We start from the raw sequence: 24,407 nt of genomic DNA, 5'->3' as shown, positions 1-24,407 counted from the left end.
CCTTCTCCAGCTCTCTTGGAGCCTCTTTATACAGAGGAATGGGCACTAAGGTCTTCCTGGAGCCTTCTCCAGGTGAACACCCCCAGTTCTCCCAGCCTGGCTCCAGAGCAGAGGGGCTCCAGCTCTTAGAGCATCTCTGACTCTGCATTTATTCAATCCCAGCCACAGCCCCATATGAGCACACGGAGTTCTGGAGTTTGCTCCAAAGCTGGTATTATTCAGCAATTTTAGATCTAGCATCAACATTCACAGGAACATTCAGCCAAAACAAAGAGTACAACAACCAGTCACCCATGAAGGGAGCCAGCTCTACAGACCCCATTCCAAATTCCAGCTCCTTTCAGGCATTAATCACTTTTGCAATCACTTTTATTTGTGCAATACATTGGCACAAGTCCTGCCAGCTTTAATGTTCAGGTTGGTTTATTTCCTCAGAACAAAAATATCAAACATATTTTTTTTAAGAACAACCTATGTAAATAGAAAACTTCATGGCATCCTCCTCCCCCTTACAAATTTCCTGAAAGCAGCCTGGCATCTATCTGCAAGAGGCAGGACATCAGGAAAGAGTTTTCTTCAAACAGTGTGCACGGGAGAAGAGAAGGAATTTACACAGACCCATTCCTCTCTCCAATAGCACGGATTTAATTATTCTGGAAACTGCCTCAAAACATAGCAAACAAACCAAACTTCAGGAAAATCAGGCTGTGTATAAACACCGAACCTTCACTTCAGTCTCTTGAAGTAAGACAGTGCTCCTGCCCCTTTTCCCAAAACTTGTATGTGATGCTGAGATCTCCATGTGCCAAAAGGTGGACAGCTGCAACAGTCCTAGGATGACAAAGTATCACAGTCAGTGTTTCCCCAGCATCACCTGCACAGTTTATTGAATTTCAGCTCTCAACGATCCATGGTTACCAGCACACACCTCCAGTGACCCTGAAAGAAACATCTAGAATTCTACAGATTAGCACAAATGGAACAAACACAGTAAAATCCCCTTAAAATCCATTCAAACTGCCTCATGAAAGACTTGGAGAAAACAGAGTATTAAGTGACAAGAACTAAAAACGATCCAGGCCCCCTCAGGGAAACCCCCAAAGTACTCCTTGGGCCACCTCCCTTCCTACACAGGGTCATCCGTGCTTCCCATCACTCACACTTTTCCTGGTGCTGGGAAACTGAAGCCTGGATACTTACTCTGCCTTTGGGAGAAAGGTGAATCTTGTATGACACACAGGAATTTCTCCTCAACCCAGATTTCTATTGTTTTTCCTCGTATTTCCCTGTTCTCAGCCCCTTCCTGTTGCAGGACACAAGCACTGCAAGGCTTGGCCATCTGGCTGCATCCCAGCAATGGATCACAGAGCACCCCCAGCACTTTGGGCAATTGTTTATCTCACCCCATCACTTGCAAGTTGGGTTCTTGACAGTCTTGAAGCCCTGGCAAGGGAAATGACAATTTCCACATCCAGCAAAACCTCTTTATTTCATCTCAGCCTCCACCCATACCTCCCCCTTCTTTGAGGTAACCAGAAGGAAATTCATACCTTGGTGCAGCATCAGCTTGGTCTGGGTAAGAACCAGGACTGTTTTTAAGTGGTGATTCCTCCCTCCTCAGCTCTAAATTTGAAAGGGGAGCCTCTCTGGTTACTGATCACGACTTGGCTCACTTACCTCACCTTCTAATGGCTTCACTGACCTTGTTGCCAAAAGCTCAACTGCTCCTCCAGTGCCTCTCCCAGGTGGGCTTTCCCTCTGCTCTTACAGAAGCAGCACCTTCCCCTCCCTGGTCCTCAGACAGAATCAGCACCTTCCCCTGCGTCTGGTGCCACAGGTCACATCCTGCTCTCCTTGATGTAGCTGCAAGTGGCTCCTCTCAAATACCAACACAGAAGAACTCCTACTGGAAGTATTTCCCCAATTTGTGAGCACAAAAGACACCAAAATACTGTTGGAACATAAGCCTTGTCCCTCTCTCATCCATAGGATTACCAGCAGAAGGAAAAATAGAATAAATGAAAACCCAAGTAAATCCTTAGAAACCTTTCCCCAGAACAACCCGGTATCTGTCTCCTACAGGAGCGCTGAGTATCAAAGGATACCATCCAAAAGGTGCATGACCTGCTCACAGCTCAGGAATACCAGGAGCCCAAACCCATTTTTATACTCTTCCAGCATCTGCATGCCACCACAGCTGACCCAGCCAGCTCAGCTGCAGTGGCCATTCCAGCACATGTAAATCAAATTGCAGGTAGCAAAATAGGAAAGCCTGTTCCTTAGAGGATATTGAGTTACAGGCTGCTAACCAGGAGGAAAAAAAACAAACAAACAAACAAACAAACCAAGAACTGTGAGGGAAATAGCTTCTTTACAGACTAAAAGAGGAGAAGATGAAGCATCACATGATGCTCAAAATCCACACCTCATTCATTATACATCCTTGAAAGGCACCACAGGATCACAGGATAACTGGGGCTTTGAGGAACATCAAGACTCTCCAGCCCACCCCTAATGACTCATCTCCCTCTGATGACCCTGGAGCAGTGGGATCATCAGTCCATGGGCTCAGAGCCACACAGAACCTATGACCAAGGGCCACCCTGCCAGAAAATTGGGCCTGAGTCAGCACAATGTGCCTCCTACAAGGGCTGTCCCCAGATTAAAGTTAAGGATAATAAAAGCACAAATGAGCTGAGGAACTTTTAATACTGTCAGAAACACAGGAATGAGACTTCCAGCCTACCACAAACGGGGAGTTAGTGCACTCACCAAATCCCATGCTACAGCCTCCTTTAATAGGCCCCCTTGTACTGCCAAACATTCCAAAACTTTGGGGGTACACAAGGTTCCTGACACACAAAGATATCAGTTGTCAGTCCAGGCTGTCAGCACTTTCCAGGAAAAGAGGGAAAGGAAGTCCATAAAGGACACTTCAGCTGATCTCCTCTTTGAAAATGAATCAGAGGGAGAAAAACATAAATAATTTCTCCAGTTCACAGCAGAAAGTGCTTTCAACCAGGAGAAGGAAAGAAAGGCTTCAACTGGGAAAAAGGAATCCTTATTTTTGGATGTGCTGCAGTGTTCTCTGTATTGTTAAACTAAAGCACCCTTGCTCCTCCTAAAATAAAACTGACTTCCACTCTGCTCCTTGTCAGTCTAATCCCAACCCCATGCAGCAGTTCCTCCACATGTTCCCAACAGGAATACTTCAAAGCTGATCCCTTGGTGTGTGACAGCTGTCACAAGGGTTTTTGGGATGAAGGAAGAGACGTTGATCTGACTCCATGATCAGAAGGCTTGATTTATTATTTTATGATGTATACATAAGCTATAACTATATTAAAAGGAAAGAAAGGAAAGGTTTCCACAAGCTGCTACCTAACCTAAGAACAGAAAAGTAAAGAATGATAACAAACCCCGCTCTCTCGGCACAGTCCGAGAGAGCTCTCAGTTCTGGATTGGCCATTATTTCTAAACATCCAATCTGGGCCAATCCAGACAGACCTGTTGCGTTCCACAGCAGCAGACAACCTATTGTTTACATTTGTTTCTGAGGCTACAGCTTCTCAGAAGGAAAAAATCCTAAAGAAAGGATTTTAGTGAAAAGGATGTCTGCGACATGTCACCCTTTTTATCTAATTAAATTAAAAAGAAAAATGTTTGTAATTTTCTCTGCTGAGCCCATGCAGAGGAAAGAACAAAACCTGACAAGTTATCTGTTGCCAGTCAAACTCAATCAAGTGCTCCTGTGGAATGAACAGGGAATTTCTTCACCTGTAAAACATAAAATTCTATGATGTCACTAAAACAACTTTACAATATAAGAAAAATGCAAAACCAATGCAAACAAAGTCCAAGTCCCAACAGCTGAGTTTCAGGAAAAGCCCATGGTCTGAAGATGTTCTTCTTCACCATCTCTGAAAGTCCCTTTTGGTCCTGAAACAGGCTTGCTGCAGGAAAATCCATCAATTGTTATCAAAAGTCCATTGACAGTCATCAAACAGTTTCAAACAATTTTTTTTAAAGTTTCTAACTTTCTGAAATGTCTTAGACACAGCCCTTTATTGAACAACTTGGGCTGAAGCTAATTTTTGGCCCTTCAATGCTTTTTGAGCTACTGCTGCAGCTATTTCAACTTTTTTTTTTTTTTTTTTTTAAAGAGCAGCAAACAGCAGACAGCAGAGGCCAGTGAGGGGCCCTCGGAGGACCTTGCCCATGTGGGAGAATAAGGAACCCCAGACCCGGCCCACAAAACGTGGGGGCCCCTGCCCCATGACCGGAAGGCGGGAGCAAAGCCCCCAAATCCAACCTGAGGCTGTGAGGCGGCCCCGGTCCAGGGACCCAAGTCCAACAGCCCAGGCCCAGCCCGCCGGGCGGGCTCTGCATTCTCACAACCCGGCACCACACTGCCAATGGAATGGCAGAGTGGGTGACCAAACGTTTCCATTGTTCCCCTTGCTTCTGCCATGCCTATGCAAAAGGTGTTGTCCCCATCTTTCTCCTGGCACCACGCCAACCTTCTCCGGCCTGGGGACCGGCGGCAGAAATTTCGAGACCCAACTCGCCACTGGAGCAAGCAAGGGGCAGCAGAGAGATTCGTGCCCCCCAAGGGGAAAAAACCAACCAAACACCCCCAAAAATACTGATTTTGAAAGCCGGGATCCGGGCTGCACCAGCATTCAGCTGACGAGCCACACCTCCTCCATGGAAAGGGAGGCTGGTCACCAGCGCCACTGCCCCAGCCGCTGCCCCAGGGGCGGACAACTCGGGACAGTCTGAACCTGGACATGCCGCCGGCTCCGGCACAGCCGCTGACGCAGAGCACAGGGCCTCCGAAGGCGGCAGGACCTCCGGTGGGGCTGGCGGCGGTGGCGCGGGGTCAGCAGCATCCTCAGCAGCGTCATGAACTGGGACTGGATTGGCAGGAGGCGGCGGGTAGCTTGGATCTGGAAGTGGCAGCGCACGGGCGAGCTCAGCCCCTGCGGGAAGGGCTGGCGGGGATGGCACGGGAGACAGCGGAGGGGGCGGCAGGGACGCCGCCACCAGAAAGAATGCGTCCCCCGCTGAGCCGGAAGCAGCCGCCGCATCTCTGTCATCACCTAGCAACGCCGGGCAGAAGTAGGAAGCAGCGGAGGGAGCGGCGGATCACAGTTGCCTAGCAACACCGTCGAAACTGCGGGAGGCGGCGTTTCGGAGGTCGCAGACGCAGAAGCTGGCGGAGCCACAGCCATGGCAACGGCCAGGGCTGCCGCGGCCGGGGCCGCGCCCGCACCCACAGGGTGGGCTGGGGCAGCCCCTCTCCCCCCGTCCTGGAGGCGTAGCCCCGTGGACCGGTGCTGCCCGCAGCTCCGAGCGGGGCAGAGTCCACGGTGCTGACCGGGGCGGTACTCGCGGCTCCGGCGGCGCCGCCCACTCAAACCCCCTCTGAGAGCAGCGAGGGGGAGGAGAAGGCAGCCTGATCTGAGCATGCTCCGAAGACGCAGGAAAATAAACTTCAGCAGGTGAAATTTCGTCCCCCAGCTGGGATGGGGGGGGTGCTGGGAAGCAGCCGATCGTCTCCCCCCAAAAGATCTTCTCCTGGGAGCAGAGCCTGCCCGCTGCAGTCAGCTATCCACTGAAAGGAAGCTGCTTTCCGTCTTAAGACTGGGAAAAGCATTTTGAATGCCGGATGAATCCAAGGGTATCCAAAATCTTGGCACCGAGCCATAATAATGACTTCCATGCATCCCCATATGTACGAATCCAAGGCATAGAGCACATTCATAAAAAACCCATGGAACTTTGCCCATCGGAAAAACGCATAAAAATGTTTCTTCACCATAGGAACATTGTTCTCTTCACCCCATTTCTGCCAGAGGGCAATATGTTTCTCCTCTGAGGGGGAGAAATTCACCTCTGCCTCTGTGGGGATATTCACCCACAAGTGCTGCCATAAACTGCGAAGGCCAGCATCTTCAGGAAGGAAAAGGCTAACGGTACCTTGTGAGAGAGTCCACCAGCCTCTGGCATGCTGCGTGGTGCTGTCGACCTTTCCGAACATCTTCCTGGAGGCTCTCAAAAGGTCCTTTTTGTGGTCAGCCTTGCTGTGAACTCTGTCCAAGTGGCTAGAATCCACTTCTGTGGTCACCTGTGAGATGACCATCAATGCCACATATCTGGGGTTTACCCAAATGCAGCAGTGCTCCTCTGGTGGTCTCACCAAATGATAGATGTCCTCCTCGTCAGTCGAGGGGTCACCAATTTTGACAGCTGTCACAAGGGTTTTTGGGATGAAGGAAGAGACGTTGATCTGACTCCATGATCAGAAGGCTTGATTTGTTATTTTATGATGTATACATAAGCTATAACTATACTAAAAGGAAAGAAAGGAAAGGTTTCCACAAGCTGCTACCTAACCTAAGAATAGAAAAGTAAAGAATGATAACAAACCCCGCTCTCTCGGCACAGTCCGAGAGAGCTCTCAGTTCTGGATTGGCCATTATTTCTAAACATCCAATCTGAGCCAATCCAGACAGACCTGTTGCATTCCACAGCAGCAGATAACCTATTGTTTACATTTGCTTCTGAGGCCACAGTTTCTCAGAAGGAAAAAATCCTAAAGAAAGGATTTTAGTGAAAAGGATGTCTGTGACATTGGTGTTCCCACCAGCTGTTAGCTGGGGTTTGGGGTGTCTAATTTGTAACGAGCCTACAGCTAACTGAGGCTTCTTGTACACCAGGAAAATAAAGGATCAGACCAAGAGGTTTCTGGTTTCATGGCTGCTATTTGAAGTAATTAAGTCTTTACATGCAGCTAATTAAAAAAATATTCAAACTGAAATCCTAAAGCCATTTCAGGGAGTGTTTGATCAGTTTATCTCTTTCATTTCCACCAAATGGTTCCACAATCAGAAGAGAAGTAGAGGGGAATCACAGGACCCTGCAGACAGAGCAGCTGGATAGGGTTCAATACCAGTGCTGCTCCTGGATGGAGGAGAACAGCACACTCCAACCAGAGCCCTGCTCCAAGGTTTGTTTCCTTCACTACAGCAGGTTGGCAGCAACTCAGCCATGAAGTCCAGCAAGGCACCTTCAGATTTCAAACGTCACACACAAGCCTGTTGGTCTCAGCTATTTTAACTCATCCTTTGAAACTACAAAGTTGATCATCAATTCATAGGGAGTAATACACCAGGTCACAGGTCATTTATAATCATAATTATATCACCTTTACTCTGCATTAAAGCCACAATTAACAGTTAATGCTTAAGTAAGGCTTTACAATTTTTTAAGCTGCTTTTCTGCATAAAAAACTGCAGGTGCATCTTCCCCAGCTCCCCCTTTCCTGCCTCCATCTCTAGAAAGGCTGTAGGGAGGCACCAAACACAGCAGATAAAGTTCCTGTCAAAACATGAGGAAACTGGAAAACTCAGAATTGTGCACTTAACCATGGTTTCTGCCAGTTCAGCCCTCACTGCCCCCATGCCTTGAGGCAGTAGCTCCCCGAGTGCTGCACTGGGACAACCCTCAGTGAGAAGAATGCTCCTCAAGGCAAGTATCCAAGAAATCAGGTTGGTGGTGGCAGTCTGGAAAGCTTTCGCATCTCAGAAAAGTGACCTCAAACGACATTCACAGAAATGCAGCCTCCTCTCTTAGGGGAAACAGAACATCTCCTCTTCAATGCTTCTGCTCAGATCTAAATGGGATTCACAACTGAGCATGGAGAAGAAAGGAAGTGAAGTTGTTACTCAGTAGCCAGAAGGATAAAGCACATCCTAACACTGCAACTCCACATGAGCCCGGCTGGGAAAGCAGATGTTATGTGCACACATCACCAAAGAGCCAAAACCGTGAACAGCAACTGCCTGAGAAGCGCTCTTCACTCAGAGCCTGACCAGACCCACAGGCAGTGACACTCTGGAGAAAAACCACTGCAACCAGGTGAAAACAATCTCATGGACTCCACGAGAGGTTCCTAATGCTGCAGTGCTCTAGAGTGCTGAGATGAAATTCCAGCAGCATCAGCGTGCTCTCAGCAGCTGATAACATTATGTGCTGGGCAATCCACCCTGACACCAGGAGAGGAACAGCTATTTACAACACCAGCCTGTCCTGATTTATCTGGGCATGAGGCATTGTCATCCCAGGGAGCCTTCTCTGAGCAGGTGACATGCCTCAGGGAGAAAATTCCCTAATTAGGGACCATTGATATGCTCTCTGTGGAAGTGGCTCTGCAGTCAGCCATGCCCTCCTCTTCTCTCTCTAAGTGCTCTTTAGGGATGTCCAGCTGTGAGGGCTTCAAGCAGCCACTCCAATGGTTGAGGTGGCTGTGGATATAGTCTCAGAGCATGGCAGCACAAGCACAGACACCCACCCTTCCCACATCCAAAGTCAGAGTTCTATCACAGATGCCCAAATCCACAAAAGAAAGTGGAAGGAACAGATATGCTGCTCCTCTTTTCTAAAGCCAAGCCACATAAACGTCAACTGCCATCTCAAGATCTGCACTTACACACATTTTTTCCTCTGGACTTTTTTTCCAAGTCAATTTACAAAGATTCTCAGCTCTGCAAAAGATCCACAGTGAGTTCCAAGAGCTGCACGTATGCTAGAGAGACACTCTGTGGCAGGAGGAATTCTCCAGAGATCTGTAACAAGTCCTGACTCCAAAGGTCCTGAATGCTGATGACATGCACTACCATCCCAAACCTGAAGTGATGGAAGGAAGAGCTGCTGTGAAGTCTGCTTAGATCTGGGATAAGACAAAAATACATAAAGCAAAAAGGAAGAACGTAAAGCAGAGCTCTTTCCCAAGCATACCTTTAAAAAAAACAAAACAACAACAACAAAAAAATCTTAAAACAGCACCCAGCCAAAGCAACAAAGTTCTTGTTCAGAGAGCAAGAGGTCCCATAAGAGGAATGATTATGGGAAGGTGAAAGAAGTGATGAACTCGTCAACACACACTTCTGACTCAGGAAGGACTTCACCCAGCAAGTGGGGGCTGAAACTGATCCTCGGAGCAGCTCCCAGTCCTTCAAGTGCTCAGATAACCTCTACGACAATAATGTTCAGCATTCTACGGAATCAACAGCCCCTGATAAAGCAGGGTGGGCTGCACAAGAGGCACATTAAGGTCATGTCTATCCTTACTGGAAGTAACTCTTGAGCTCTGCAAACCGACTCTCAACAGCGCCAAGACACTCCCTGCATCTGAGGCAAAAAGACTTTCCAAAAGCTCATTCCCTAAATATGGAGCCCTTGGGGAGACTTCCTGGTGCTGACAGCCAAAACCATCACCTGCTTGCAAAGTGCTGCTGCCACTGTGTCAGACACACCTGCTAGTGCCCAGATGCTGTTCCAGCAGGGATGCAGCCCCCAATTCCATCAGCTGCTCTGTGCTGCTGCTGATGGAAAAGACAGTCCAATATGGAGCAGCTGAAGGGGCTGGGAAGGGGCTCAGCCTGGAGAAAAGAAGGCTCAGGGGGGCCCTTCTGGCTCTACACAGCTCCCTGAAAGGAGGAGGCAGCCAGCTGGGGTTGGGCTCTGACCCTAAGGAACAAGGGACAGAACAAGAGGGAAGAGCCTCAAGATGTGCCAGGGGAGGTTTAGTTTGGATATTCTTGAAATTTTTTTCACAGGATGGTTGGTCAGGCACTGATACAACTGCCCAGGCCAGTAGGGTGTCCATCCCTGGAGGGGTTTAAGAGATGTGCGGATGTGACACTTGGGGACATGGGTTAGTGGTGGCCTTGGCAGTGCTGGAGGAACAGGAGGACTCTGTGATCTTAGAGGGCTTTTCCAACCTTAACAACTCTGTGATTCAGTGATTCCATGCACAAGTAAACAAGGATGAACAAGGCTTAGGAGCTCACAAGCAGATGAGTGTTTCTCAAAACCACAATGAACACTTTTGAGGGCCCTCAGCACTCATCACATTAACCTCAGATGCTCCTGTATCATCACAGCTACTGCAATGCCCAATTAGAGCACTTAAAACTCTGCTCAAGTTTGTTAGTGTTTCACTGCTCACTAAAGCAGAGAGCTGGCAGGTCTCAGGACTCAGACTAGCACCAACACCCTCTCATAACCAGGAGAGCACTTCCCCTGAAGGGCATCAGGACAGTAATAAGCATCCATGATCTTTTAAAATCCCTGGATTAAAGACTAAGAAAAAAAGGACAAAGACATCTCTTCTGTTAGTTCAAAGGGAAAGTCCGGAGCCTCTAAAGCAGCAGGACTGGTGCCCAGACAGAGCAACTCGAGGAGAGAAAGGAGGCCTGAAAAATTATAAGTCAGAGAAAAACTTAGGATAATCATGTGCCTCCTTGCTACGGGAAGTGAGGGATAGTGACTCTGAGTGCTCTGCAAAGCTAAAACTTTATAAAGAAATTCCCATCTTACACATAGCCAAGTCTCTTTAAACTCTACCTGCATGATAAACCAGCTTTTATCGTGGGAATGGAAAGAGCCCAGCACCTCTTTCATGTTCTACTGATTTGTAACACCACAATATTTTATATTAGAGCTGCTAGCAAAGGCTCTGAGAAGTAAAACCTCACACAGTGATATCCCTTGGGGTCTCAGCCTGGTCTTCCCAGGACCAGTGCTGGGTGACCTTTAACAGGCAGGGGCTGGAGGAGAACAGAATCACAGAAGGTTGGATAAACCCTCTAAGATCAAGTCCAACCATCAATCCAGCACCACCACATTCACCACTAAATCATGTCCTGAAGTCCCACATCCACGCATTTTTGGAACACTTACAGGAAAGGTGACTCCACTACTGCTTTGGGTAGTCTATTCCAATGCTTTACAACCCTTTCCATGAAATTTCCCCAAATATCCAATCTAAATCTGGTACAACTTGAGGCTGTTTCCCCATGTCTTGTCACTTATCACCTGAGAGCAGAGCCCAACCCCACCTGGCCCCAATCTCCTGTCAGCAAAGATTCCTTTCAGCACTGTAGCCAGGAATCTGCTCCTACCTCACCTAGGAGCCCTGTGTTTGAGCACAAAAAGAAATTACAGGCTTTAGGCACTTCCTAAATCAGAGAGAACAGCAGAGGGCCCATCTTTGGATAAGGCTGGGGACCAATGCTTCACCACAGCCTTGAAGGACAGGCACAGCGGGACACTGGCATATTGCACAGGTCTCTGTCCTTTCCATTTCACATCATCTTGTGCCTTCTAAGCCCTGGCCAGTCCTTCCAGTCTAGGCAAAGCCAGCCCTAGTGCATCGAGACCCATGTCCAGTATGTCCCCTACAGGGATCCCTAAAACCAGGAGGCACAGTAATTTCTTCAGTTTCCAGAAGAGATCAGAGCCCAAGATACTTCCAGAAAGGTATCACAGGTACTACTGCAGGCAGGAACTGCAGAAATCCTCAGAAAAAAGTGCAAGATGCCAGAAGAGGAGAGAGCTGGAAGGAAAACAGAACTCAACAACCTCATTAAAGGCTTTCTCCTTCCTTTGCTTAACAAGGAGAATGCTTAATTAAGTCTTCCTTCAAGCCTTCCCCCTCACCTGGCAAGGCTCAGCAGAAAGCAGAGACTTAACAATTTCCTCTGCAGCACAGGACACCTCAGTGGGACAGGAATTTGCATATTCTAAAGGAGCAGTGAATCACTGGTTCTCTGTTGTTCAGCCGCAGTGGGGAGGGACAAAATCAGCAGGAGGTACATTTCAGCTCTGCTCAGGAATAAGAGAGAGCAGGAGGGAAAGGAATAAACAGCAACTTGCTCCAAGTCTGGAGCTTTCCCAAGGCAGGAGTTTGATTGTGTTATACACAGACTTCTCAGTTTATTTGCAAGTCTGCTGCAGCTCAGTAGGTCAGTTCAACTGGCAACTGCTGCTGATTTTAAGCCCAATTATAGCCACTTCTACCTGGTGACACAGCCTCAGTTCTGCAGCCAATTCTCACCAATTAATGCCTCCAGAATTGATTGAACTTGCTATTCAGGTAATCACCAGTTTGACCTCAAAGTTACTGTTTCCTGTCATAATCTCAGTCTTGTTTGTTTTCCCTGGAACATCTCCCTGTATGTTCCCAACTCCTGGGACCACTTCTCCTGTGCTGAGATACATATCAGACACAAGCTTTGAACTCTGGCTCACCTATAACCAAAAATAAGAGCACAGAGACTCATCCTCCTGGGACAGAACTATCACCAAGGACTCTCTACTAGAATCCAGACATTCTCAGGGAAGTTGTCCCCAGTCCTCATGATTTAGCTCTCTTATGAGAGAGAGTCCACAAGAGTCCACAGCAACACAACAATGGGAAAGTTCTTTTTTTTTTTTTTTTTGACAGGTCTTTCAATCAAAACGTAACAAAAAGCTCCAAAAAGCCAGCGGCCTCAGCCCACCATTCTGCAGTTTAGGGAACACCAAGGAGGACTTCAAGCTCTGCACATCCCAGGAAACTAGGCTTTACATACCTGCACCACACAAAGTGAACAGAGACAGGCATATAAACCAAACCCTCAGAGGGGCCAGCTTGAGACCCAAGAGATTTAGAAGGAACTGCAGCAGGATGGATTTAAAAAGGAGTTTGTGCTTTTGTCTCCCTCTGAGTACTTCCGAATTCCCCCAAGAAGCACCACAAGCAGCCTTGCATTTTGCCAAAAGGAGATCTATTCTGACCCAAAATTCCATTGAAAAGGTAGGAAATATGTTCTGAGCAAGATGTTTGTGGCAATTGGAAGAACTGGGCTCTACAGTTGATAGGGGATACAGAAATAGTCTGGGCTGGAAAGGAACTTAAAACCCATTGGTTTCAGTCCCTGCCATGGACAGGGGCACTTTCCACTAATGGGGCACTTTCCACTAGACCAGGGTACTCAGAGCCACATCCAGCCTGGCCTTGAACACTTCCAGAGATGGCGCAGCTCCAGTTTCTCTGAGCAACCTGTGCCAGGCTCTCACCAACCTCACAGGAAAGAATTTCCTCCCTATATCAAATCTGAATCTTCCCTCTTGAAGTCCTTAAAGCTTAAAGTCATTCTCCTCTGTCCTATCATTACAAAATCCCTTGCAAAAATATCAGGCAGAAGGAAGATGCTCAGGTGCATCAAACTGGGTTTGAGCATCAATGCTCAAACCCAGGCTTGAGTGTAACTATACAAAACAGCCCTGGATTATTTAGTACAGAGAAATGAACTTTGTTCCTGGAAAACAGCAGGGTTCAGCAAAGGCATAGCAGTCTCAGCTTGGAAAGAGCTGTGAAGCAAGGGATGGATGCAGCAATGTTCAGAAGGGAAGAGATACTACAACTACAGCTCTGAGCCATTCAGGAGCTGGACCACAGGTCAGCTCAGTGCTCCACAAGCACCTGTCAGCTGGTATATAGGGAGGTTTTCCTAACTTTTGTGATTCCACTGGTCCATTAACCATGGACTGCAGACAGCATTCCCAGCCCATCTCCTCACTCAGTGTCTAAGAGAATGGATGAAGCTGGCCTGCCAAACTGCCCCAGTACAGCCTGTACTCTAAACTTAACTGGTACAAAGCTGTTGGAAAACACTAAAGAATGTTCTGCCTCAATTCTGACCAATTCCCAGTGTCTTTCATAGGGAGGAGGAGCTCTTGCTGGAACTGCTTTGCTCCTCTCTGAATGTATAATGAAGTTTTAAAGCAGCAGCACAATCTTCAGCTCGCACAGGACCCTGCAGGAACTTCCTCCAGCAAAGGACTTCTTTTGCCATGAATGAACAGTAGATTTTTGTTTGGGTCTCAGTGACTTATGTTCATCTGGGAGATTTAGTTTCCTTTTAATACTGCAACAAAAATTAACTTCAAGGAAGCCTGGAAATATTTTTGACTGCCAGCTACCCATCAGCTGTGTAAGGTGGGAGAACTCCACACACAGAAGTCAGTGGACAAATCGGCTGATAAGCAGTTCAGCCCAGCACTTAAGCTTGCCTACAGGAGAGAGTTCGCCCTTTTCCTTTGTACTTCTCAGTCTCCTCTAACCAAAATCACTGGTTTTACTTACACCAGCTGTGTGGAAATCAGCATTTTCACAAGATGCTTTGTGGGAAATGAGAAGCCACACAACCTTCCTGGGGAGGACCTGTCTGGTGCCCCAGCAGATCACCACAATCACCCTCACTCCCACCACAAACCAGGCCCAGGTGATCCCAGACCCCCACAAGAGCTTCCCAGGTCAGACACCACCAGGGATGAGACCCAAGATCCTATATGCTTCCAAACCGCAACTTCCTGAAATGCAGCAAGTGCAAAATCAGGGCCTCTTGCCAGCTCTAGAGCCACAGACTTTCTGCACAAGACCTCATCAGTCTTACATCCCTTTTCAGAGCTCCTCTCCTGGGGGCAGGCACCTGCTAACACATTTACTAAAGTCTCATCCCAAACCCAGGGCAGGATGACTTGTGCTCTGAGGTCACATGCCCAGCTTGGACCAGAGCAAGGAACAGCAGGAAGATAAAGGCAAGGAGATGTCCAGATGGTGTCCAGATGTCCAAAGAGATAAGGAATCATGTCCAGTCAGGAGAAGGTTGTGTTCCTTTAGGAAGGAGCATTCAATCCAACCTCTTCCTCAAACACTGCCTTAGCTTCCTCACAAGCACAAAGAGACAGCCTTAAAACACCAGAGCAGATGGAAAGGCTGCCAATATTCATTTTCTACCAAAGAGGTACTGTCTGTATTGCAGGAGAGACAACAGCAGCAAACTGATGGCCCTGAGCTGGGGATGGTTCATGACAGAACGATTTTGTCATTTTCCAGCATTCTTTCCCTAGGGTTTCCCCCAAAGCAAGAGACCAGAAAAGATTTCTGCTCCTGCTTGCAGCCCCCCTGAAGATTTTGAGGAAAAAAAGATGGATCAAAGAGCCTTTGTGCATTTATAAGCCTGTCAATTTTGCTAGAAGATTTAAGGCTTTAAAGAGTCCAAAACATTTACTTCAAGTTTTCTATCCAAACAGACCTCTTTTAATACTTACAAAAACCCCCAGGAATAAAATATTTAGAGTTTTCTGAAGTGAGGCATTCCAACAGCTCCAGACAGAAGTGCTAGAGAGGAGGAGGAAATCCAATTCTTAAGTTTGACAGGAACTTTTCTTTTTCTTTTAACTGGCAGAGAAACAAGACTACAGAGCTATTTCAGCCCATGGCTCTGACCAGGAATAGCTGGGATGAGCAGCACAGGAAACAACAAACCAAACTTACTCAACTGCCGCCAGTTCCAGGTCCCTTTCCCACACATGCTTTGCCTCACAAGAAAGATTCTTCAAGGTGATGATGTAGCAGTATTCCACCCCACCATCCTGCCCTTCCTCTCCACACACTCCCACCACTTTCCATTTTGCCTCCAAAAGCCTACCCCACAGAAGAGAAGCAAGTTCCCCACCTGAGAACACTACAGGCATGACATGTTTTGGGAGAGTTCAGCCCTTTTCAAAACCTGGTTACCTTGATTTCTTCTCAGCCATAAGAATTGAGAGGGTCAAACATCTGGCAGCACATTTCTTTCTCCATTTTCATGTACTCCTTGTAGTATCTGCAAAGTAGAGCACAGGATGGCGTCAGGGGCTGGAGACTGTCTATGCCACCCTCAGTGTCACAACCTGAAAATATGTTATTTTCTGGATATAAATAAATTAACATAATGGAAAATTGTGCTAGCAGCACAAACACAGCTCCTCCAAGCCATTTCTTCTGCAATGTCAGGGAAAGAGAGCTGGAAATGTCATGTCATGTCTCACACCCAGACCTTGGATCTCTGCTCTGCTCAGGACTAATTAGATCATTTGTGAGACAGGTGCTCTCTACACTAGTTCTGGAAACATGGGACAGTGCAGAGGAACCCCACCTGTGTGCTGTGGGATACTTCTGTGAGTCCTTATGCAAGTTCTTTTAGCACCCAGGAGACACTGTCCAACTACCAGACAGCAGGATGTCTACCATGGATATAGGATCTGGGCAGAGGATGGGAAAGAGACAGCAGGGATTTGTGTCTGGACTAAGTAGATGACAAGCAGATGTATCTTCCTCTGGTCTCTCTTCCTTGCCAGTGTGACAGGATGGCAAAAGCTTCACAGCCTGCTCCATTTGAACTTTTCCAAGCACAGCATCCTCTGTTCTCTGTGCTCTCACCTCACTGGTAAGGAATCCCTGAGCTGCAGGCTGATTCAGTTTGGGAACACTGTTCCAGGGATCAGTGGCTGCCCACGAGTTCAGCTTTCCTGCATCTGCTGCCATATAAGGCCAAAAGCAAAGGGTTTTGTGCAACACACTAGAACCAGCCCCAGTGAGAGGCTGGCTCAGGTTTTCTTGGCCCCAGCCCTCGGCACCCTTGGGGCCCAGAACCTCAGAGGGTACGAAATCCCAGCACAACAAATCTCTCCTGGTAAGTCTCACACAGAAGTTGCTGACCAAGGATGCCCCCAACGTAGCTGGCACATTCCCACACCTATGACAGCAGGAAATCCAAAAGCCCTTGTTTGGAGGAACAGATTGATACCAGATATAGGAAGAACCAAAATTCATTCTGGTTTTGATGCAATGCAAGCCTTCCAATAGAATTCCTAGATTCAGCAACAGAATTTGCACCAAATCCACTACAGCTGGTACCAGACACATTCTACATACCTCTAACCCTGGATTCCGCCTGTTGTTCTCCAGGGAATTTTGCCAAGAATCTGTTTCAGCCAGTAAACAGATGCATTCCAAAGCTTTGTTTTAGACAGCAAAAGGGAGCTTGCTGATTACCACACAACACTGCTTTTAACAAAGTACAAATGTACTCAGGTAAGGAAGTGAAAAGCCACTAAGAACAAGATTTTGATTCATATTCCATTTCTGAAGCATTTGTCAGATCAAACTACAAGTTCTCAGGCAACGGCAGGCTGGCAACATTACATATCTAGCCAGAGGTAAGGCCTCATTAACAACACCCAGTAGCACTTGCTTCATCTGTTTCACACTAATTCCACTCTTTGTCACAGCCAAAAGACCTCTCCTGCAGTGCTGCCTCCAGCATCGGAAACATACAATTGCTGGATCAAGTCTAGAGGAGGCCATGGAGATGCTCCAAAGGTTGGAGCCCCTCTGCTCTGAAGACAGGCTGGAAGAGCAAAGGTGTTTACCTGGAAAGAACTCCAGAAAGACCTCAGAATCCCTTCCTTTGCCTAAAGGGGCTCCAGGAGAGCTGGCGATGAACTTTGGACAAGGACAAGAGGAAATGGCTTCCTGCTGCCAGAGGGCAAGGTTAGATGTGATACTGGGAAGAAATTCTTCCCTGTGAGAGTGGGGAGGCCCTGGCACAGGTTGCGCAGAAAAGCTGTGGCTGCCCGATCCCTGAAGTGTTAAAGGCCAGGTTGGACAGGGCTTAGAGCACCCTGGTATGGTGAAAAGAGTCTTTGCCCATGACAGTGGAATGAGCTTTAGGGTCCCTTCCAACCCAAATCATTGCATGGTTAAAAGCAAAAAGTACACCAGTTTTAACAGGCAGCAAAGCACAAACTCCAGGACAAGAGTGGTTTAAGGTGCACTCAACTCTGACACACACTCACAGAACGTGCTGCTCTCTACAGAGCTGGAGCTAACAAAGGCAGAAATGTCTTGTTGCGTCCCAGCCACACCACCTAAACACCATTAGCAAAATTTCCCTTTTATCTACCAAAATATTTCAAACAAATCTAAGTGAATACATGAGGCCTGTAGAATCAGGCCTTCTAGCATTTTACATATACTAGCCTCCAAGAGCAGCCAGCCAGATCTAGTTTAGAACTCTCCACTCTCAGTGGACAATATGGTAGCTCCATACCCAGTGGGAGATCAGGATGAATACAAGAGATTAATTTAAAATTTCCAGACCAGCAGCTAATACTACCTTCAAGCTCTTTGTGCTTTGGAAGCAACAGAACAAATTTGCAGACTCGGTGTTATGACAGACTATTTAAAGACAACACGAATACACAGGACAGAACTGCCCTCCGCCAACATATCCCTGGCAAAAGGCACTCAGCCAGACTGGCTTTTCCAGCAGCATCAACCACTCTTTTTAGGTGTTACTGCTGCCTTTCTGCAAGTGCCTGGCACTGACACACAGAAGAGGGTTCAATATTCAAGGGCTGCTTTGTGAGCTCCAGAGCTGAGGACAGCATCACTCCTGCCTCAGTAAATAGTGCCAGGAGGACAGCACGCATGCACTTTTGGGAAAAAACTAATGCTTTTGGCAGTTTCAAAGGAAGAGCATCATGAGGCCATAGACAAGCATTAGTCATGTTTTGGTGGGGTGGGGGCATGACTAAAAGCTGGCAGGATAGTCCTGAACTCAGCTTGTGGGGAAAGGGAGAGTTCATCTTCAGGGCTGTTCATTTATTATCTCCAAGATGGCAAGAAATTCTCTTTCAGTGAATATTAGTATTGCACATTGAAGCACATGCAGCTTGCTGAAAATAACCAACACATCTTAAAGGGAATGAAAATCATACTTATTGAGAACATTACCAGCTGGATCATCAGTCAACTGTATTTCACTGGATTTGAGGTACTTTACTAGCCCCCACATCCCTATCCTCACCCTGATCTGCTCACAAGTCGGGAAATATACATCCCACCAAAGAAATACATGGACAGGGTGGGTGCTCTGAGCTCCTCACTTGCAGCTTCTGGGCCTGAAAAATGTTTCAAGCTGTTTTCTCCACATGCGTTTTCCCAAGTCACTTATTAACTCAATAGTTTGGAGGTTTTTTGAATATTTTAAATATTTTGGAATGGGTATTACAGCTTGTCCAAACACTCTCTCTTCCCCAGGTATAGAAAGGAGGGCTCTCACCTTGCTAACTTCTTCAGCTCATTGTTGATATCACGGTTGAAGGGTTGGATGCACTGAGCTCTGGCCAGGAAATCCCGGGATTTGCTGTACTCCCTCATGTAGAGACAAGCCTATAATGGAAAGAAGTTAGATGCATCACAAGATAAATACAGACCCACTGCCCTTCTTCAGGCCTTGTGCCAAAACAAACTCTCCTGCAACAGAGAAAAGTAATTCAGGAGCAGTCCAGGAAAAGTTCCATGTGACACATTTCCAGAGAGCCAGACTTCCCAAAAGGGCAGATGCAGACAAACCACCCTGACTACTGCAGCAGCCCAGAATTCAGAGATTCTCCTCAGTTCATTCTGGGCTCCCTCTACAGCCAGGCCATGATGTTCCATGATGATTTATTTGCCCACCTGGCCACACCTGAAGAGCGCTTTGGCATTTCCTTGGTCCATCTCCAAGGCCAACTCCCCGTATTTCAAAGCTCGGTCAGCACGTTCCAGTTTCAGGTAAGTGAGTGAGAGATTCAGGAACAGCAGCAGTTTGGAAGCGTTGATCTGGCTCTGCTCTGCCTTACTGGAAGAGCTGCGTCCCAGGATGGAGAGTGCCTGAGCAGAGAGGTAAAACCAGCCAGTGCACAACAAATCCATCATGGAAAGTGAGAAATCCATCTCATCCAACAGCTACACCCATATTTCTGTTCACCCAGGTCACTAAAAAGTACTAACAATCAAAACTCTAAATACAGGGCATGGCATTCTCAGCATGACTAGTCATGCTGACCACATGACCACAGGTTTAGAAACTTACCATGGAAAGCAGAAGAAAAAAAAAAGGACCCAGAACTCAGATTTAATATGGATATCTTACAGGATAAATATGGATATCTTACAGGGAAGAAGGCAAGTCAAATGACTTTTGTTTCAAAAATCCAAGCAAAAGCAACTTTGAATTATCTCTACCTCTGAAAACGTAGCAGATGTCTTCCAGTTTGAGAATAACTGAGCATTTACTCTGCCAGGAGAGGGAGCTAAAGAGGCTCAGACTAGGAAAAAGGATTAAGGGGGGTCACCTTCTCACTCTCTACAATTCCTGGACAAGAAGGTGCAGCCAGATGGGGGTCAAGCTCTGCCCCCAGGTAGCTGGACCAGACACACAGCCTCAAGTTGCAGCACAGGAGGTTCAGGTTAGATACCGGGGAAAATTTCTCACTGAAAGTGTTGTCCAGCCCTTGCACAGAGGCTATTCAGGGCAGCGGTGGAATCCCCATCCCTGGAGGGATTAAACAGCCCTGTGGATGCGGCACTTGTGGACATGGATTAGTGGTGGCCTTGGAAGTGCTGGGAAACAGTTGGACTTGGTGGTCTCAGAGAGCTTTTCCAGCCAAAATGATTCTGTGACTATTCCTTAATCTACCACTGCTGCTCACACGAAACCAGGTGTGCAAGCCCTGTTCTGAAATAACAAACTATGCCTGGAAAAATACCGTAAAGTTATTTGATCTCTAGCCTGTACCTGTTGTGGTGAGCTAAAATAATCCCTTCTTCCAAAGCTTTCCCAAAGCACACCCCACATTTTCCTGGTGCCATACCCTCTTGTATCTGTCCTTGGCAATCTTGAAGCACTGCTTATAGAAGAAGTAGTTGCCAAACTGTCTCTCTGTGGCTGCCACTTTCAACACCTTTTCTAGAGGAAGTCTATCCCGCTGTTCCTGTGTGAAGAAATATCTGAATTTCAGCTCAAACTAAAGAAAACAGGCAGAGAACTCAGACAGGACAGTCCTGAACAGCTCCTTCCTATTCACAGAGCAGAAGCCAGGTCCTTACCAAGGCCAGGCTGCCACCACCACGTGGTATCTCCCCAGCCAGGCTGAAACATTACAGTGTTCTTGTGCTAATTATTCCACTAAAGAGGTCAGGAAGCTCCTCAGGCCTAAAGGGGGACTGACAAAAAGCAGGAATGTGTTCTTAAAACCTGCCCAACTCCTCCAGCACACAGCTGAGTTAACACAAATGCTGACACTGGCACAAAGCTGCTCGAAACATTCCATTGCTCTAATTGCTCTCAGGCCAGCTCTGGGACACCCTGACACTCCCAAAGACACCAAACAGCAAAACAAAAATCCTAATAATCATTAAAAAAAAGAAAAAAAAGATAAAAATGGAGGGACAGGATTTCTTCTGGGTCTGCAAGCTGGAACCAGCTCATAGAGAGGGGTCAGTCAGCCAAAATGGGTGGGCAAGGAGAAAGCACAAGTCTGGTTTGCTCACAGGGCTTTGGGGGAAAATTTACCTGTGCAGGGGCTGGAGGGGAGCTCCCCCATTAGCTTCTGCCTCCATTCACTGACCCACAACCACAGCCCAAGCCCTTGACATGGAAAGGTGAATTAACAATACCACTGTAACTCACCAGGAAGGAAAAAAGAGGGAGCACTTGGGAGAGGAGCCAGGAAGCAGAGACAAAGGGTGGGAGCTGGTGGGGCACTGGGACACTGCAGACTGAAGAGGATTGTAACAGTCAGCTCCTTACTGTTCCTTAAAGAAATTCCTGGAATTTGCTGCCCTCTAGTGCAACCATGAGGTTTCTGGTAAAACTAAAAATAAATGGGAGCTATTCCAGCACAGAGGAGCAAACAAAGGCAGATCCCACCTTCTCCCTCTGCATGGGAGGGCAAACAGAGAGAGACATGGAGGGACACAAAAGGCAGGCATGCGGATCAGAGCAGAGCTGGGAGCCCAGGGACTAGATACTTGCACCAGCATTCATGTGAACACATGTAACACACAAGCCACAGCAACCGTGAGACAGGACAATGATGGTTCACCCTCCAGATTTCGGTCTCAAGCCTTATTAAAAGAACTCACGCAAGTCAACTCAAAGAAGGTGTCGCACTCCTCTGAGTCTATGAAGTCCAACACCTCCACCTTGAAGAGGACCGTGGTGTTTGGGGGGATGGAGGGAGGACAGCCCCGCTGGCCATAGGCGTATTCCGGAGTGAGGACGAACAGCGCAGCCTCTCCTTTGGTCATGGACAGCAGCCCGATCTCCAGCCCCCACAGGGTGATGTCTGTCACAACGAGGGGTGCGACACATGAGGTTCACGAACACCAACACCCTCACACACCAAACAATGACTTCTCCTTAAGCCTGATGGAAAAAAAATCCCTGGGAGCTCCTGTCTCAGCAACTACAACAGCCAGTTGCTCCAGAAAGGATTATCAGGGGTACTGCTGCTGTGGGACTGAGCATGTGGCATTGCAAATCCAGAGTGGGATGAATTGGAAGGGGCTTTAGAGATCATCCAGTCCAAGCCCTCCCACAGTCAGGAACACCTTTCACTAGATCAGCATGCTAAAAGGCCTGTCCAGGCTGGAAAACATCCTCTCCTCTCAAGAGATTTAAAACTATCTGAGGGCAGGCGGGAAACACCTCCCCACCATTCCCAGGCAGAGGGTGAGCAGATCCAGATTCCATCTCCCACGTGAACCAGGAGGATTTTGGACTCCATAAACAAGTGTTAAAGGTTTCAAACAACCTAAAGACACCAAACAGCATTTAAACTGAAATGCCTTAATACAACCCCAGAGCCCAAAATGCCTTAATACAATCCCAAGCCCCAGGACAAAGTTTGTGGCTCAAACCTACCTTTTCCAAGTTTCATCAGCCTTGGATACTTGCTGTTCCCATTTGAACAGAAGAGCTTATTCCAATTTCCTAGGTACCCAGAGTATTTCACTGTACAGCCCAAAGCGAGGAGTGGGTAGAAAGAAAAAGCAAGAGGTTGATTTCATATCCCATAACAGCAACATCAGGAGCACACCAAGAGTTGTAACCACCCAGTTATCCTGCTTCTCCTTTTCCATTCTGCTATAGAACAGCAGAGGCAGCAAAACCCCTTCTGTTTCACACCTAAAACCTGGTCACATCCAAGCAGTCAACTGCTGTCTGTTTTAGCATAATTCCCAGACAAAGCAGCTGCTTCACAGCCCTGATCTATTTAAGAGATGTGATTTCGCACTTTTAAGAATTGGAAACTTCAGCCGAGCTAATAAAAATGCCCCAGTTATACGCAGAAATATTTAAAAATAATTCCCTAACCAAAGCTGGAGCTCTGGAAAGAGGAACAAAGGGGAAAATGTACCGCTACCCCAAGCTCTGCATCTGTAACTCCAGTTCTGCCTCAGAAAATACACTGTAATGGGCCTCTCTTGACACAGCACCAGGGCCCTGCACTTCAGGAACTGCATCCAGCTTCAAACTTCTCTGTGAGCACAGGTGGGCCCTAGAAATCCTTCATTCCTCAAGGTCAAGATACCTTTTCATTTCGTGTGTCAGCCACAAGAAGTTAAACAGGGTATCCCAAGTGTTAAAACACTGATAAGGAGAGGAAATAGTCTCTGAAACAGAGACACACCACAATACAATATCAGCACTTTTAAGTCCTTGTTGTGGTTTTTGCCAGCCACCGGCATGCCAACATTAGAGCCTTGGGGGATTTTCCCCCACAGGCTCTGCCCTGTTTCCCTCAGCACTCGCTTCAGGTCCAGCCACACAGACCAAACCTCACACAGAGACACAGGTGACAGAGATGAGCACCAGATCCTCACTCCAGCCCACACTTCCATGGATTTTCACGTTCTTAGTCCTGCTGAACACAGGCTAAAGGAAACAATTCCTATTTAAAAGCTGCTCAGGAGATGGTTACTGGTGCCTGAACTACCAGTGAATTCAGGCACAACATTACTGCAGAGCACCCTGAACCTCCCCGGGCAGCCAGGCCGACCATAGGCAGCCTCAGTCCAGGACACCAGCCCTGGAGAGACTGCAAGAATCGTGGAATGGTTTGGGTTGGAAAGGACCTTGAAGATCATCCAGTCCAACCTCCTGCCCAAGAGCAGGGACACCTTCAAGTAGAGCACGTTGCTTCAGCATGGCCTTTAACATTTGCAGGAATGGGGCAACCACAGCTTCCTTGGGCAACCTGTGCCAGAGAGCTGGGACATCCCTAACAGGGGTGCCCGGCCCTGGCCACGGGACCTCTCAGGGCCCACAGGAGGCTCCGCAGGCCCCAGACCCGGCTCTACCTGCCACGGAGGCGGATGGGGGCACGGGCTGCCCGGTGCCGGGGCGCAGCTGCTCCTTGCGCACCCCTCCATCGCCGGTCAGGTCCTGCAGGGGTTGGAGAGACTCCGAGGCCAGAGATAAAGAGGGTGTCGAGGCCGGGGTCGGTGCTGGGGTCGGCGCCAGAGCCCACGTCGGTGCCGAAGCCAGGTCCGGGTTCGGGTCTCGCTCCCCGGCCCCGAGGCCCTCCCGGCCGGCACCGCCCGCCATCATGGCCGCGGCGCCTCCAGCCAATCACGCTCCGAGCAGCGGCCCCGGCCCAACGCGAGGCTTTAGAGCCACGCGGGAATGGACACGCGGCTGCGCAGCACCAACGGAAGGCGAAACGGCACGGAGCGCCGCGGTGCACGCTGGGGGATGTAGTCCGCGGTGTGCACTGCCTTCCGCATTTCGTTAAACAAAAACCCCAAACCAGCGCAAAACTCAAAAACCAAAACCGAACCCCACAAAAACAGCCAATCAAAAAACCCAAACAAACAACTATACGAAAAAAACAAGCAAAAAACCCCCCAAACC

The 24,407-nt window shown here is 48.0% G+C and overlaps 1 protein-coding gene across 2 annotated transcripts; it reads right to left on the bottom strand.

Moving 5' to 3' along the window:
- Window positions 1-320: 320 nt before the first annotated feature.
- On the bottom strand, window positions 321-24,121 carry FKBP6 (FKBP prolyl isomerase 6). 2 transcript variants are annotated; one of them, XM_030962624.1, is made up of 8 exons: window positions 23,855-24,121; window positions 22,416-22,505; window positions 21,635-21,837; window positions 20,362-20,481; window positions 19,184-19,378; window positions 18,786-18,895; window positions 15,416-15,503; window positions 321-831 (listed from the first exon to the last, which is right to left on the bottom strand). In XM_030962624.1, the coding sequence occupies exons 1-7, from the start codon at window positions 24,102-24,104 to the stop codon at window positions 15,428-15,430; spliced, it is 1,044 nt and encodes a 347-aa protein (XP_030818484.1). In that variant the 5' UTR covers window positions 24,105-24,121; the 3' UTR covers window positions 321-831; window positions 15,416-15,427. The 2 variants fall into 2 exon arrangements, with proteins under 2 accessions (XP_030818484.1, XP_030818485.1); XM_030962625.1 differs by lacking the exon at window positions 20,362-20,481.
- Window positions 24,122-24,407: the final 286 nt, after the last annotated feature.

This window comes from Camarhynchus parvulus, chromosome 19 (genome assembly GCF_901933205.1).
Source record: "Camarhynchus parvulus chromosome 19, STF_HiC, whole genome shotgun sequence".
Lineage (NCBI taxonomy): Eukaryota > Metazoa > Chordata > Aves > Passeriformes > Thraupidae > Camarhynchus > Camarhynchus parvulus.
The sequence above is the reverse complement of the archived record's forward strand: the minus strand, read 5'-3'. Positions and strand labels throughout refer to the sequence as shown.